General features: G+C 45.4%; 1 protein-coding gene across 1 annotated transcript in view; it reads right to left on the bottom strand.

The window, feature by feature from the left end:
- Window positions 1-2,509: 2,509 nt before the first annotated feature.
- The window catches only part of CDK6 (cyclin dependent kinase 6), a 140,886-nt gene continuing 125,829 nt past the window's right edge, over window positions 2,510-17,566 (bottom strand). The window contains exons 5-8 of the mRNA XM_083189453.1: window positions 16,286-16,395; window positions 8,373-8,423; window positions 6,856-6,991; window positions 2,510-3,930 (exon numbers count right to left, since the gene is read on the bottom strand). Of these exons, the coding sequence (XP_083045579.1) occupies window positions 3,778-3,930; window positions 6,856-6,991; window positions 8,373-8,423; window positions 16,286-16,395 (450 nt within the window). The 3' untranslated portion in view covers window positions 2,510-3,777. The remainder of the gene's footprint in view (window positions 3,931-6,855; window positions 6,992-8,372; window positions 8,424-16,285; window positions 16,396-17,566) is intronic.

Here is a 17,566-nt window from a genome sequence, read left to right as displayed (position 1 = left end):
GCAGCCAAATGCACCGGCACCGGGTGAGTGACCAAGGAGGCGGCGGGGCGGTGACGGGTGAGCACCGTCCTCTGTGCCTCAATCAGACTTTTTTTTTTTCTGTTTGGACTGAGATTATCGGAAACGAGACGGCAGTTTCCAATGCAATTGAATATACCCCATAGGTGATGTTGCCCGAATCAACCATCTAGATTCTATTGCATCCTAGAAAACAAGACAGAATCTGTTTTGTTGCTATGGGCATTTTCATTTTTAGAAGCTTTACGACATTTTCCTCTAAGGGGGGTATTTAAAAACAACGTGGCGAGATTGTGAGAGATAAAACACCAACCAATCAGTTCATAACGGTACTTTTCAAACGCTGCTAGTAAATTGTAAGGCAGAAGCCGATTGGCTGGCATTTTATCTCTCTCCAAACTTTGACAAATCCCCCCCTAACTTACAGCAGTCGTGGGGTGATTTTGAGATAAAAACATTTGAGAAAGGAATTGATTTATTTACAATAATGTATATAACTGAAATAATACACCATACTAAAGCAACTTGTGTTACCAGGTGGCATGCTGGAACTTGTAGTGCCCCAGTTCCTCTCTCTGAATTTCTGCTGGCCCCGTTATGGAACCTGTTGCAATAGTGTGTTAGCACCTGAATAGTAGGTCAATAGAGAGCCATTATTCCCTGGAAACAAATGCGCTCCAGCAGCACTTTTCATTGCTTGCAATTCTGCTTAATTTGCCGTCACACTGATGTACGCCCACTTCTGCCAGTGGGCACTGCCCCTGTAAAATGACTCTCTGCTTACTTTGGGTCCAGCAGAACGATGCGTTTAGGAACAGTGACAGGCCATTGCAACTCCAGTCTATTACAAATATAGGACCGACCTGTCACCAATTTCAACGGTTTACTTTATAAACACGCCTTGGCTGATCCTGGTTTGTGCTAAAAGTGGTCCTCCACCCGGGATATGGTCATTAGATTGACAAGCATAAGGTCAACCCCACTAGGTCGACACGGGACAAGGTCATTAGTTCTACACAAGCATTTGGTATAAATTGGTTGACAGTCATAAGGTCGACACCACTATGTCAACATGCTGGCAGGTCATTAGGTCGACATGGGCTAGGTCGACAGTCAAAAGGTCGACATGTTTTTTTTCAGTTTCTTTTTACCCGACATGTGCCGACAGGAGGTATTTCATGCCCTACCATCCACTAGGGCATGGTGGGAGAATAAAATAGTGTGCCGAGCGTAGGTGAGGCTCCAAGCACGAAGCATGAGAGGGGACGTGGTGCACTTTTATCCTGTGGCCAGGTCGACATCCAGGTAAAAAAACCAGTAAAAAGAACCCACGTCGACCTTTTGACTGTCAACCTAATGCCTGTGTCGACCTAATGACCTGTCAGCATGTCGACCTAGTGGTGTCGACCAACTTAAACCAAATGGTTCATACCCCTCCACCCAATACAATAAACGGTACTCTTACCTAGAACGGCGCCCACAATTTTGATCTTAGGCATCTCAAGGTAAAAAATCGCGTCCTCCGACCTTTTCATACCCCCACTATCCACGTCGGCGTGGAGTTGAAAATAGAAAGTGTGGTGAGCGCAGCGAGCCACCGAGCCCAAAGCGTGGCGAACGCAGCGAGCCCAACGAGGGGATGCGGATACCTTCACAGGTATCCGCGTCCCCTCGCGGGCTTCACAGGTATCCGCATCCGCTCGCCACACTTTCTATTCTCAACTCCACGCCGACGTGGATAGTGGGGGTATGAAAAGGTCGGAGGATGCGTACCGCCGCCGCTCGCCACGCTTCGGGTTGACGTTGATCGTGTGGTGGCGTTAACAATTGTGGGGGGGGGCATTTCACACTTCAGGGTGGCTATTTGGGGTCTGTGGGCCATTTAACATTGTTCCCTATGTAAAATCGGGTCAATTGGTCCATTTAACATTGTTCCCTATGTAAAATCACGGTAATCGCGTCGGTCGCATCGCATGCGTTTTTTGGCCGCATGCGATGCGACCGAAGCGATTTACATTTTAACATGCATTTCTATGTACAATCGCGGGCATCGCATCGGTCGCATCGCATGCCATTATAATGGCATGCGATGTACATGCGATGCCCGCGATGGGTGCCGTTCTAGGTAAAGAGTACCCAATAAACTTCACCCATTCTGGCCAATCCCAGGATCCTGTACACCTTACCGCATGTTGCATCTGCTGTGAAGACTGTGGCTAGAACATGTACACTGTGCCAGCTCCCTACTATGCCAGGAACCCCCCTATGCCGGTGCCCACTTTGTACCTAGTGACGTTCTTTAAATATAATGTCTGTTAAAACAAGAATTTCCTTCCTGCATACAGGCACAATACGAAGTGCACCAAATATTCAACATCATTCAGAAGTCCCCAATCTGCCCTCCACCCCTCAGAAGGTGCACTTGTTGTACCCCTGTAGTTACTGATATCTTGGCCATATATGTAGAGAAATAAGTACATGACATCACATAAACAGCATCCTTGTGGCAGGCCAGGCTTTTATGCCACCCTGTGAACTTTACTGTGCCTTTACTTGTGGACTCTTGTAACAAAATACATTACTTACATCTCAATCCAATCTTTAGTCCACCAGAAAAAAAAACATGGAGAGCTGCTGTGCAGAATTGCATGCTGGTTTTCCTCAGAGACACGTATCGTACAATGCTTAACCTATCTGTGAACAGTCAACAATATAACCAAAAGGAGAAAACAGAATGCCCAAATACCAAGCATCCCCATTCAGTTCTGTACATTTACGTGAAAAACAAAAACAAAAAACATTTCATGTCCTGCATGCCATCTTCAGGAAGGCCGCCTGAGAAATCTATAAAAACATACGTGAACCAGGGGCGGCTCTGAGAGATTACAAATTCAAACATCTTTAATAGGAACACTTAAAAAGAGTACCTGCCAACCCCTCACAGTGGAGGCAGCCATTTTGTGGGCTGAACCATTCTCCTACTCCGGAAGAGCAATGAAGTGGGCGGTGGCCTGATTAAGCAATAGGCGATTTTTGGGTCGCCAAGCTCCCCGCCACCACAGTTGAAGCATGGATTCCCTCTCTTGGAAATCAGAACAGTAGGCAACTATGACCAACTCCCAAGATAATTAAGCTTATTAATTTCAGTAGGTGTGGCATGAGGCACAGTGGAAAAAGAGGCACACGAGGCACAGAGATAAACGCTCTGCTCCTGAAGTCCTTTATTGCAGCTCCCTGTGACGAATGCATTGATGTGAGAGGTGTTTAGCACAGGTAACCATGACAGTAAACTAAGTGGGACATTCAAGAGCAGAGTACTGGAAGGAGCCACGTTGGAGGATACGTAGACAGCATTCTCTGGATGAATGGTTCAGTCCACAAAATGGCAGCCTCCCTTAGAGTTGGTGTTACAATGAATTAATAACCAGAAACAAGTCCTCCAATCAGGGTTTAGCAGCTGTAAATCTAGTCCATCCTGTGGCGGAAGTGAACAGTTTCCTCTTAATTACACCGGCAGCTTTTATGTCTAAGTCAAGGCAGCAAAATTGATCAGCAGCTTTGCTTTAATCTGGGGAGATCCCAGAGTCAAATGAAGACAAACAGGTGAAGTTGCGCGGGGTTTGCATTGATTTGAGGAGAGTAAACACAGTTTCTTTGCAGGTAGATGCGGATTTGCTGCAGGTCAGGGTTTCAGGATACACTCAACGACGAGTCAGCCTGCATGGCAATTTGGTGCTGTCCATTTATAGAGAGTGACTCTCAAGGGCTCTTGGTGGCAGCTGTATTCTCATCCCCATCCCTCTGTCTGTGACGTTCCAAACTGACTTTGCGCGTCTCTAAATCGTCAAAGTAAGGGTGGGAGAGGGCGCTGAAGGCGGTTACACGATTTGCAGGGCTGAATATCAGGCATTTCTGTAAGAAAACAAAGGTACAGTGAGAATTGTTGGGTTATTTACCTGGACTGCTATCTCACAGAGGATCTGATCCAGATGTAAAGCAAAAAAACAGAAGCAAGGGAATCGGTACATCTGTCAGACTGAACTTAGGTCTACAGTCATTAGGTCGACCCCACTAGGTCGACTGGCAGGAAGGTCGACATGACTTAAGGTCGACATGGGCCAAGGTCGACATGACTTAAGGTCAAATTTGCATAAAGGTCGACATGAGGAAGGTCGACTGGTCATAAGGTCGACATGGGTTTTTCACTGTTTTTTATCCGAATGTCGACACAGTCGACATGGATACAGTTGGCAATGAAAATCGGACCCTCGCATTGCTCGCAATGCTTCGGGAACGGTGGCTCGCTTCGTTTGCCACAGCTTTAATAACCTCCTCCACGCCCTAGTGGATGGTAGGGCATGAAATACCGCCTGTCAGCACATGTCGGCTCAAAAAACAGTGAAAAACCCCATGTCGACCTTATGACCAGTCGACCTTCCTCATGTCGACCTTTATGCAAATTCGACCTTAAGTCATGTCGACCTTGGCCCATGTCGACCTTAAGTCAGGTCAACCTTCCTGCCAGTCGACCTAGTGGGGTCGATCTAATGACTGTAGACCTAAGTTCATTCTAATAGATGACCGCATCCCAATGTGAGATACGAGTGACACAACATAGAGGTTATAATCATAAGAGTAACACACAAGGCGCCAGATGCACTAAACTTCAAAGGTGATAGAGTTAAGAGTGATTAACAGCCAGCCAATCAGCTCCTACCTGCCATGACACAGGCTGTGTTTGAAAAATGTCAGGCAGGAGCTGATTGGTTGGTTGGTTGTTTATCACTCTCCATTTTATCACTTTTGAAGCTTAGTGCATCTGGTCCAAGTTCCGTTACTTGGTGGTAACATGAAACGCTTCTGCTCAATCGTCTGTATTCACATTTGTGATGGCGGCTTTAGACCGATAACACAATAAAATTTGTTATATAAAAAAACCTTCCAATAACAGTCACATATATCTCTGGAATTTATTACATTACTTCTTCCCCCCACGTCACGTGGCACCCATGGTGGTACAATGCTTGTGATTCTTACTCAGCTAAAAGTTACTTAGACTCAGGTACTCATAGTAGTCTGTTTGTCTCCAAAATACTGCCATCTGTTGGCAGAAAGTGAAACTACATCTCTTTTTCTCTCACACATGCACAAATGAAGAGGCAATCACAAGGTAGCAGCTTTCAAAGCTTTTGCCTATAAATATATATATAATATTCTTTTTTTGGTGTTGTATTTTTTTTCTATTTCACCCACTGATCTACAACAGCTCAAGATGGAAGAAATGAGGTAATTTATTGCTATATTCGGCTCTTTATTGTAGGTACACTGCACAAACCTTGTGCCTCAGAAGTAGGTAAAAAATAATTGACGTTTTTCAGACTGAGCTGAATACATTGCATGTTATTATATGTTTGTCTGTAGTATACAGGTATCAAGTGACATGATTTACATTTAAGTCGACATCAATAGAATATCAACATGTTCACAGTGTCAACATCTAAAATGTTGCCATGTGCAATGTCAACAATCTCAGCATGTCGACGTTTAGGATTAGGCATTAGGGGGAAGCTGCCCCATGTCGGCTGCTAGAGCAGACCAGCGGCCCCATGTCGGCTGCTAGAGCAGACCAGCGGCCCCATGTCGGACGCTAGAGCAGACCAGCGGCCCCATGTCGGACGCTAGAGCAGACCAGCGGCCCCATGTCGGACGCTAGAGCAGACCAGCGGCCGCATGTCGGACGCTAGAGCAGACCAGCGGCCCCATGTCGGACGCTAGAGCAGACCAGCGGCCCCATGTCGGACGCTAGAGCAGACCAGCGGCCCCATGTCGGACGCTAGAGCAGACCAGCGGCCCCATGTCGGACGCTAGAGCAGACCAGCGGCCCCATGTCGGACGCTAGAGCAGACCAGCGGCCCCATGTCGGACGCTAGAGCAGACCAGCGGCCCCATGTTGGCTGCTAGAGCAGACCAGCGGCCCCATGTTGGCTGCTAGAGCAGACCAGCGGCCCCATGTCGAATACTAGAGCAGACCAGCTCCTCAAACTTGCCATAAAAACTAAGATAGCATTTGTAAGATCCACGGGAGTCCCGTGTGGCGAGGGCACATGCTACATTGGTTTTAAACTTAACTGGGTTAACATTGCGTTGGCACAAAAGGATCAGACTTGCCCAGTCAAACGATGATAGTTTAAAATCAGGTTGCATTAGAGGTGGTCGAGTTAACAGCCCAGCAGCCCACAATCCCTGCAATTTCCCAAGCAACTAAATTCATGCTATACGCGTCCTCCGACCTTTTCATACCCCCACTATCCATGTGGAGTTGATTTTACAAAGTGTGGCGAGCGCAGCGAGCGCAGCGAGCCCCGCAAGGAATCAACCTAATGCAATATATAACATCACAGGTATACGCGTCCCCTCGCGGGGCACGGTCGCTCGCTGCGCTCGCCACAATGGCCCGCGTTGAATGCATCGCGGCCCATTATAATGGCCCGCGACCGACGCGATCAACGCGATTTTAACTTTAGAAATAATTTAACATTATTCTCTTTGGGAAAATCGCGTTGATCGCGACGGTCGCATCGCGGCCCATTATAATGGCCTGCGATTGACGCGATCAACGTGATTTTCTGTTTCACCGGCAAGTAAACTGGTGATTGACAGAAAATCGGGTCCATCGCATGCCTTAAGTACCTTAAACTTAAGGCATGCGATCAACGAGACGGGCGCCGTGCTAGGAAACAAGTACCCAATTTAGTCCTATCCGTAGGGATACAGTCCATTACAAGGACAGTTACTTCAAGTGAATGTATTTATTTTCCTTCCTTATGGTCAACTTACGATGAGCAAATCTTTGCCGAGTTCATCGATGTCCGGAATGACGTCTTCTATGGGTTGTGGTGGTCGGAAATGGAAGGCACTTTGTGGAACTGCGACTTCGCTAGGCCACTCCTCCTCCTTCGGGAGCCCTATTACACTGTAAGGGAAATAAAGACGCCATTAGCGGACACATGCAGGTGGCAGGACCATGGCGGCAGCCATGTTGGGGGGTTGGTAACATTACATAATCTATAGTCAATAAACCGACCACTACTGGACGGGCAATAGGTCGAGGGGGTCAAAAGGTCAACATGCACTAAGTTGACATTGAGAAAAGGTCGACGTGCGTTTTTCACGAGTCGCCAGGCGCCTAGAATGGCAAGCAAAGCAGGGGTACACGATTAACCAAGCGGGGGTCATGTCGTCAGACACCAAAACACATGTCTTAAATTTGAGCTGGGGGTCTGTGGGGGAGTGCAGGGGGGGGAAGTACAGTGGGGATTGGCCGGGAATCACATGCGATAATCGCTGGAATCCCCAGCATTACCGTGGTTTCCGGGTCATCCTGCTGTGTTCAGGAATCATCCTAATGCAATATATAGTTAAGCCCGCCCCCCAGCCAGTGAGTCTGGGGTGGGCTTAAGCATACTGTATAATGCATTATACGGATTCCCAGGCCACCGCAATCAGCTCTCCGCTCCCCCGGGGTTAATAAAGGTGACTTGTCAGCCACCTCAACCGCCCTATGAGGGGATCCGGTCGATTGACTGTTGACCAAATTACAGTCGACCACTATTGATCGACACATGAAAAGTGTTGACAGGCTTCTCGTTATTTTTAAAAGCGACTTGTTCTTACTTCACGATCCAAGCGCTAGATTCTAATAGCAGAGCGCAGCCTCAGCCCTGCGGGGGACAAGGTACTTATACAGTGTCCATATCGGCAGATTTTGACAGACACCAATAAAATGAAACCCTCAAATCGAACATTTTCGTGTCAACCTTTTGCTTGCATTGACCTTATGTCAATGTCCACCTAAGGCCTGTTGACCTTTTTTTCACGTGTCGACCTATTGGCTTGCTCTAATTACTGTCCACACTCCTATGAGGAGCATAGTAATTATTGCCAGTCGCTGCCCTGTCCAGTGATCAGACAATGTGGCACCAACATCATTATGAACACTGCTAATCAAATCAGGATTGGCGTTTACGAAGGTGTATTCATCATCGAAAAGAGTGGAGAATCTGCTGAGCCAATCAGCTTTGACGTGCCATGGCTACAGTGTATGCAGCAGAGCATGTGACACCTAGACTATTACTATCGGTCTCCAAAGTCCCCAGAGTACACTAGATGGCGCTATTGCCCCTGAGATACCAGACCTCTATAGCTGAGAGGTATTTTCAGCACAGCGAGTGAATGCACTGAAAACGACACTACTGTATGTATGTATGTATGTATGTATGTATATGTGCTATACACTGCCTTTCTGGAAGTCATTGGCTATACTCAGTGATCAGTCTGAGAATACTGCAACTTACTCAAATATCTTTTCTAGCTGATCCACATCCGAGTTTCCACGAAACAGCGGCCTTGAAGACAGAATGAGATAAATATTAGAATTTGTCCACTCACTCATCACATATAATGATAACAATAATTTAATTCACACAGTACTTGAAACCCAATTGTCCCATTAAGATGCTTAAAGGAAAGTGCCGCCAGCCGGCTAGACAAGAATTCCGGGTGAGTTGTTGCGGCTACCAAAGTTTTAAATGTATCAAAACCTTTTCAAACGACCAGCGTGGAAGTTGCCCTTAGCAACCACAGCAATCATTTATCAGGTATCTCAAATAGGGCAGAAGTTGATAAAAAAAAGCTCCTGATTTTAGAGTTTTTAACGCATTTCCCGATACACTACACCAGGCATTCCCAACCACGGTCCTCAAGGCACACCAACAGTGCAGGTTTTGCAGATATCCAGGCTTGAGCACAGGTGACTTAATTAGTATCTGAGGGATTCTGAAGCCTGGATATCACTAAAACCTGCACAGTTGGTGTGCCTTGGGGACCGTGGTTGGGAATGGCTGCTCTTCACCCTGCACATTGTGGCTTTGTTGCGGAGGGTTTCACTCAGCTCTTATTGGAAGGTGTATGGGTCATTGGATCAACCCAAATTAGGTCAACATGCATTGGGTCGACAACTGAAAGACATGGCTAAGGTTGACTCATGAAATGGGTCAACATAGCTAAGGTCGACAGGGTTGGAAGGTCGAGAGTGGGAAGGTTGACAGTAAAAACTTCGACATGGACACTGTTAAAGTGCACCGGCTGCACTCGCTACGCCGTAGTGGATGGTAGGGCATGAAATTCTGCCTGGAAGAGCTGTCCGTTGTGTTACTTATGGCATAAATGAGCGCATATGTGATGGATGTGTGGCGGATGCACCCGCCCATAAAATGATTGCTAAAATCGTATTGGTCTTCTTTGAAAGGCTTGATCCATCTCCCATTTAGGGAATGGCTAATTAAGTAAGCAAATCATTATGTAATGTTCTCAATGGCCTTACTTCAGGCATGTCCAAACTATGGCCCTCCAGCTGTTGTGAAACTACACATCCCAGCATGCCTTGCCATAGTTTTAGCATTCCCGAATAGCAAGACTGTGGCAAGGCATGATGGGACCTGTAGTTTCACAACAGCTGGAGGGCCACAGTTTGGACACTTGGTTAACGTAAAGGCAATAATTTCCAATGAAACCATTAGTTGTTATATTATTTGAATGAGAAACTAGAACATGCCGATAAATGCATTCAGCTTTAGCATTATTATTATACAATGAGGCACAGCATCACCGCTGGACCACCCGCCCGCCATCCTTTGTCAAAGCGTATGGACTCCTACGAGCTTAGCCAAATAAATGTCTTCCATGGTAATGGAAACAAAGTTGGCACCTACACTAAATCCCTGACAGCCGTGATGTCATTTGGGGGAATCTCTGAGATATTCACAGCAGTCGATATAACCAAACACAAAACCACAAGTGGATTATAACCCTGTTCTCTCTCACTACGATACTATCACAGATGTTCCATCTGAGAGGCCTTGGCACGGAGCTCATGTGAACATTTTCACGCATGTCCGAAGAGCCACAGAATGTTGGTTCCTGACCAACAATCCAACATTTCGTCATTCTTCATCCTGTGATCTTCTCCTGTGGAACGAGTCCAGCAAAATATTCTCACGGCCTCAGGTAGTCTTTCCTGACACAACCAGCCTCTCGTTTATCTCTATCATGTCGTTCCTTTCCAGAAACTGGAAGTTTGCTTTATGTTGCTATAACAGCTCCTTGAAGGGAATCCAATTCAGCAAGCAGCGGCTGTACGGCTCTCAATCAAATATTTACTGATGGAGACCATCTGCTGATGAAGAAATAGACGGTGAAAATGATATTCCTGTTTTGGAGACAAGAGACATCCGGGTTTTCTGACCTTTTTTTTTTCTTAGAGTAAATTATGAGTTAACTTTTGGTCGAAGACCGAGAATTGTTGGCTGTGCTCTACGAAGGCTGTCCAACATATTTTGGACTTAATACGTTCCGAAGCACAATTGAGTTGCCAACTGTGAAAGTGCCTGACAATGACATGGTTGTTTTGTAGCCCTGAATTAATTGCGCTTAATCATAATATAGAATGAAAAATCACACGCAGATTGATTATGGCTATCCAAAAGAACCACAGGAAATGTGTTCCGTTATTTAATAGGTAATCGTCTCTGTAAACTGTCTCCTTTAACTCCCAGATGATGGAGACAGTCTCTTTGTAGACGTAACCAATATTTGGTCTATCAGTTCACGTGCAAGATAATGACCTTCTTGGAATCATTCTGATTGCTTCATCTTGTCAAATTATTCTTTGTTTAGTGAAATATTTAAATGAGGTAACTGGTAAATGTGGTCCAAGTAACGACAGATAATTTGCAAATCATAGACTATAAATCATTAGCAACACATTTTCTTATCGTCCAACAGAGTCCTTGGTTCAGAGTTGGATGCAATGTCGATGGTCACACAAATTGTTGATCCTCACATGAATTGAGAAGCTACAGTATAGGCGATAAAGGTGGACACACTGGGGAGAAGAAGGCAAAGACTGTAGTCAGATGAAGTAACATACCTACCAATGTTTGCTGCCATGAAGTCAGGACCCTTGCATGCACCTGAAAGGAGGCATTGCCTCAGTAAGAAGATGTGGCCTCACAGCACAATCCGGTTTGCCGCATTTTAGGGGCAATTAAGAACAGCTAGGCAGTAGAGATGGCCATTGTAGCCATCGATGGCAATAGAGCAACTGGCCATCGATAGTGGCATACTATGCAATGGATGACCACTGATGCTTTTACCTATGGATGGTCAACCATTTTGTTTGACTGTTTGGCCCGTGGGCCATTTAAATCATGGGGACGGGCTTCATGGGTGTTGGGGGGGTCAAATTGCAGCCACAGCTGTATGTGTCTCTGAATTAGGACTAGCGGAGGCTGACATTTTGTCAAAGTCTAATCTGTGGCTTATCTAGGAAATAATGGCATCACCAAGGCAGGAATGAATCACAATTATTCCTGATAATGCATTAGTTCACTAGCAACTAGTGCTATCACTGAGGTATGAGGCACTGTGTAACATCAATACTTCATTGTGATACTTCCTTGTGTAGCTTTCCTTTGCAATTACCTGATTGGAAGAGGCACTGAGGCACCATAAGTTCAAACCCAAGGACAATCAGTGATTAGAATTCCGAACATTAACATCGGCATCAAAGCCGTACAATACAACTAAATTCCTAATGAGGCTATATTCTGGCCTTGCTGAATAATGGTCACCACTTCCACAGGCTTGGTAAGGGTTAACTGCTGCTCCTCCTTTGTGCAATCTAGACAAATCCCTTAATAGAATCAGTGTGGACTTCTCATTCCCCTCTGTCTGCATTTTTATAAGTGTCCCCCCCCCCCCCCCCCCCAATTAATACTGCACTTGTTCCGTATCCTCTGTTTGGGGCCAGGAGTACTGCGGATCACGCTAAATATCACCCATGCCGTGGGAAAACATTCTGGATATTTCTAAAGCCTGAGTCAGAGACTTATCATAAAGCTCTCATGAGGTTGTGTCCAGCATTGTATATGTTTACAGGGACTGATCACATGACCCGTCAGCACCCATAACGTCGTCCTTCCTCTCAAAGCTTTAGGTTTCCTTTATAATAATTTATCAGGTTTTAATTATTTATACTTCGATGTTAAACATAACATCATTATTTATCTTAAATGAGAAAGGTCAGCGATTTAGTGGGCAGACATTGTCAGTTTCTGTTTTCGGTTTGGTCTGTACTGGGGACACTGGGCAGGACTAGTTGGGACTAGAGTGAATGAAGTTAGGTGACTTTATGATGCTCTTCCTTATACACACAGTAGGGGGGGGGGGGTGTATCGCTTCTCCATCTAAGCAGAGTTTGAGTGACATCTGTGTCAACCTACTGTGTGGATTGGAGGATTCAAACAGAGGGGTGGCGCCCAGAGGTTGTCTGAGATTTCACGTGGTGCTGAGCATGACACTAATTTGTGGCCCTCTTTCTTCAAACAAACCTCAGTGTATGTCCCCCACGATTGCAGCAGGCAGGTCCCCGTCCAGTCAGTGTATGACTCCCAACCTGCCCTCCTGTGCGACTGTAGCAACAGATGGTGGATGTAAACTCCGAATCACACGGACCACAGAACTGCCATCCCGGTTCAGTCCCGTCGGTGGGACCCTTGAGACCCAGTGCGCTGTAAATGGCTGCTTTGGTTGCCCATGGGTAAATTTGCTACTGGTGGGGCCAGTGACAAAACAAACTCAGGAGTAGATGTATGAAGCAGCCATATAAGGGAGGAGAAGTGGCCCATGGCAACCAATCAGTACTTAAGCAGCATCTATAATTTGCATAATATAATATTATACAGAGCAGCTGATTGGCTGTCATAGGCCACTCCTCCCATATCACTGCTCCATACATCTACCCCCTGAGTCAGGGCACTGTCCCGAAGAGGATTTGTGAGGTGATGCCATAGATTACAGAAAATAGGGAGACCGTAGACAATACAATTGTTTTTAGACTACTCTGGGAAACAGAATGTTTAACCATCTGCTCCAGAACACCAGCCAAGTCCATTAATTCCACGATGACACCAGCTTCCGGCATACAATATACACTGGTGTCCCCCAATGGAACACTGCAGCTTAGACATGATCCACTACAGAAGGCTGATGACTGTATGTTTGTATTATATTATTTGGTTATGACCTCACAGTCTATTCAATTGTTATTCCAACAAACATTGGCCAATGAATTCATCATAAAGTATACAGAGAACAAAGGGTATCCGGATGGCGGATCGACTGGGATGAGGTCGTCAATACCATGGTCGACCACTAGAGGTCGAGAACATCTAGTTAGAGGTCTTGGTCGACCGGGTTTACATAGACAGTGATGCTGGTTCGACGGAACATAAGCATCGACGGGAACCTTGTAGCACGGTTGACATGCGTTTTTTTTTGGTGCCGATCCACTTGGTTCCTACTCTACTATCCAAGTGGACATATAGTGGGAATATAATAGTGCGCGGAGCGAACATAGAGTGTCCACAGGCACCCCCTGACATTCGGCACCAGAAAAAGACAAAAACTCATTTCAACCTTGCTACTGTTGACCAGGTTCCCGTCAATGCTTGCCTCCCGTTGATCCAGCATCACTGTCTATGTAAACCCGATCGACCAAGTTTAGAAGCCTAGCTAGCTTCCATCAACCGCTACTGGTCGACCTTGGTATTGTCGACCTCAGCCCCACAAATCCATAAACCCTACAAGGATGTAAATAATCTTTAAAACCGGTCACCCTTGATCCCACATAGTCATTATTTTGTTACTGAATGTGTCAACAAAAGAACTCCAACCACCCCGAATCAGAGACATTACCGAAGTTAGTGAACTGATCCAGAACCCAATGGTCAGAGCGTCCATCCTGATTTTTGTATGTTTGTGAGAAATTCCAGTGTCTGACATGACATGGCAACAAAACACTGACTACACAGAGTCTTGGGTGGTTTACACAATGCAGCACATGCACAAGAGTGGGCACCCAAGTGACGCGGGAGGAGCTGTTACTCTCCCCCCCTCCAATACTAATGAAGGGCAATAAACATTTTAGAAGAATTGGAATTGGCCAATTTGCCTAATTACCAGTTACTCCGTTTTTAGGATCATCTTTCGCTCTGTCTCATGTTCCAAGTTCCAGGAAGATGCCTTTGAATCTCACATTCTTGGATTCCAATGTGAAGGATGGTTCTTAACCTCAATAACCCAGCATCAATCTTCCCCTAACCTTGGCTTCCCAAGGTGCCAGAGTCACTGCACTCCCACGTGCGATTCTCTGGGCAGCAGAACATAAAAGGAAAAGCTCACAACCAAAAAGTCTTCCCAGTCTTTTCCTGTTGACCATAAGCTGCTGCTCACACTTTTATTTTTGACGGTATGACGGTTGCTGTTACCACACTGCTCAGCCCCCACTGGATGTCTGGCAAGAATGGGAACAAGGAAGAAAACCGCCTCGGTGTAACAGAAACACCAGACCACAGATCCTTTGCTGTTACTGCATTTTACAACGGCTATCAATCAAGCAACTGCTGATGCTTATGAAAACATCTGTCACAAGCAAAAGGGCTTAAAATATAAACCGTAAATCCAGCAGTCAACTTTTGTTGATGTTAGTGACCGTTAAGTGTGACGCAAAAGTAAAATCAATAGAGATAATCAACTGTAGATAACATGGTTATCACATATAATATACAAAGGATGGTAACCTATGAATAAACTCTTGTAAATATTAAATTAACGGCAAACTTAAAAAAAGAGAAAAAAATCCATATCTGAGCAACCTAGATTTCATACCCTTCCAACGGTACCATTTTGGCCGGCACATTACCGTTTTTTTATTGCAAGCTGGTCCATAGCGATTGCTGTACAATCCATACCGCAGTTCTGCGCGGACTTACGCAACGCTGATAAGCTGACAGTGGACTGCTTTCCTTCGTGTGGCTGTAGCAGCGGACCAATCTCACGCCCCTTGTATCTATTACCACACCCCTTTTCATGTGGCCACACCCCCTTGAATGGGATGTACTGATTTTTTAAATGAGAAATGTTGGAGGGTATTAGATTTGGGCAATCATCTCCACTGAGGCGAATGGGTTTAAGGAGCAAGATGGCACAGGAGACAGGAGGAGTGAAGGCGTCCCTAGTGAAGTAAGGCAAAGAAGTCATTATCTGCAGTATAAAGATATGGTCATCCTCCAATTAGTATATCAACAATCCAATGCTCCCCAATATTTGTCCTAATGTTTCCTAGCTGTTAGGTGCCAGGATTGTGTCGATCCCTGTAGCAGAAGTGGTGGAAATGTTTTACAACAATAACTAGAATGGATTAACCAGGTGCATTTGTTTTCAGGGTAAAGCCGAGGATAGTGACAAATATACCCCTTTCAGAGGGAAGCCAAAACCCGAGGCTTCTCCTGGGCACACACTGACCAGGGTTTTGGAGGGTATGGGTCATTGCTGACATGCACCGGGCCGATGCCGGAAGCCAGACAGGACTTAGGTCAACATGGATAAGGTCGATGGGGTCGGAAGGTGGACACAAGCATAAGGTTGACAATGGGAAGGTCGACAGTGAAAGTTTTTTTTGTCCCAACTGTCGACACGGTCGACATGGACACCATCTAAGTGTACTGTCTTCCCTCACATGGTTCGCTGCTCTTGCCATGCTTCAGACACTTCTGTATTCTCCCACCATACTGTGGAACAATAAACTGGCTGTCGGCACATGTTGGCTGAAAAAAACATGAAAACACATGTCAACCTGTTGACCGTCAACCTTTGCATTGTTACCCTAATTGCTTGTGATGACATCATCTCCAAGCCCCTACTGTAAGCTGGAAGAACCGGGTTACTGAAAGACCAGTGTCCAGTGTGAAAAGTGAGTTCTGGGAATACCCGGGGTCATCACCAATCTCTGAATAGAGAAAAGTACAGAAAGCTCCGGCTTCAACCCAAGTCTCTGGTCTGAGAAAAGTTTAATGGGCAGATGTACTAAGCTTGAAAAGTGATCAAATGGAAAGTAATAAACCACCAGCCAATCAGCTCTAACCTGCCATGTCACAGGCTGGGTTTGAAAAATAAGAGGTAGGAGCTGATTGGTTGGAGATTGATCACTCTCCATTTTATCACTTTTCAAGGCTTAGTACATTTTACCTTAAGTCTGAGAGCGGTATATTAAAGGTTAATAGAAAAGGGGAAATATCATATGAGCAATGCAATTTAATTATAGTATATAAGATTACTAAGCACACGTAAATACACAGACAATTCTTACTTTCGACGAAACATTTCTGCAAATATGCACCCGACGCTCCAGAGGTCCACCGGCGTGGCGTAACTGGACTGCAGCAGAACTTCCGGCGCTCTGTACCATAAAGTGACCACCTGCAAGGAGACAACCAGAGGTCAAAAAATACCAGTTCTCATAAAAAGTAGATGATATTAGAAATATAAACATTGTAAAAAAACAATTTATTTTATTACAAACTATATACACAGCAAAAACCCACAAAGCAATGTTGCGGCTGTTCCACAATAATCTGTGTCGCGGGTAATCCAGTATAAGGGCATACGGTCATATTGTCGACACCGTTGGGTCGACAGGGTTCTAGGTCGACAGGTGTTTAGGTCGACAGGTGTTTAGGTCGACAGGTTTAGGTCGACAGGTGTTTAGGTCGACATGGGACAATGTCGACATATGCGTTAGGTCGACATGGGTTAGGTCGACAGGTCGGTAGGTCGACATGGGGTTTTTCACTGTTTTTTGAGCCGACATGTGCCGACAGGCGGTATTTCATGCCCTACAATCCACTAGGGCGTGGTGGGAGAATAAAATAGTGTGCCGAGTGCAGCGTGGCACCGTGCCCGAAGCTTTTACTATTTAATTGGCATATACAGTATATACGTGAGTGGGTTGGCTTTGGCTCACAAATGAATGAGGAATCCGGTGGTAATGGAAGGCTGGACTCCATATTTATGGTACATTCACACTGACACTAATTTACTTACGACGACATTAAGATAAAACAACCTATTGCCGAGCACATGGTCAAGACTTCTCTGCAGATTTAATTCAGTGGACTCAGATCTGTAACCCATCCCCTACACTCTAACCCGTGACCTGGATATTAATGCCTTGTATACGCAGCCTGTCCCCACCACCAAGCATGGCCACAAGACCCATCTTACCTGCTAAGTTCTTCAGTTCAAAAGCAAATAAATGACCAACAGTAATTTAGTAAATAGCATATATATATATATATATATATATATATATATATATATATATATATATATCTATATATATAGATATATATATGTACACACACATACACACATACTGTATACATATATACACATTGCACTGTACAGTATATTATTTTGTATGCTGCACGATAGATTATACTTTTTGTGTCAGGGTTTATCAGACTAGGGTCCTCAGGGCACCCCAAGGGGTCGATCATATTCTATGAGAAGGGTGCGATGTGTTGTTTAATCGTCGGCATCGGAACCTGATCTTGTGCCCATCGCAGGATTGTTACAGCCTATATTCCGG

This window comes from Crinia signifera, chromosome 5 (genome assembly GCF_055691185.1).
Source record: "Crinia signifera chromosome 5, ASM5569118v1, whole genome shotgun sequence".
Classification (NCBI taxonomy): domain Eukaryota; kingdom Metazoa; phylum Chordata; class Amphibia; order Anura; family Myobatrachidae; genus Crinia; species Crinia signifera.
Note: the sequence above shows the minus strand (reverse complement) of the source record. Positions and strands in the feature narration are given on the sequence as shown.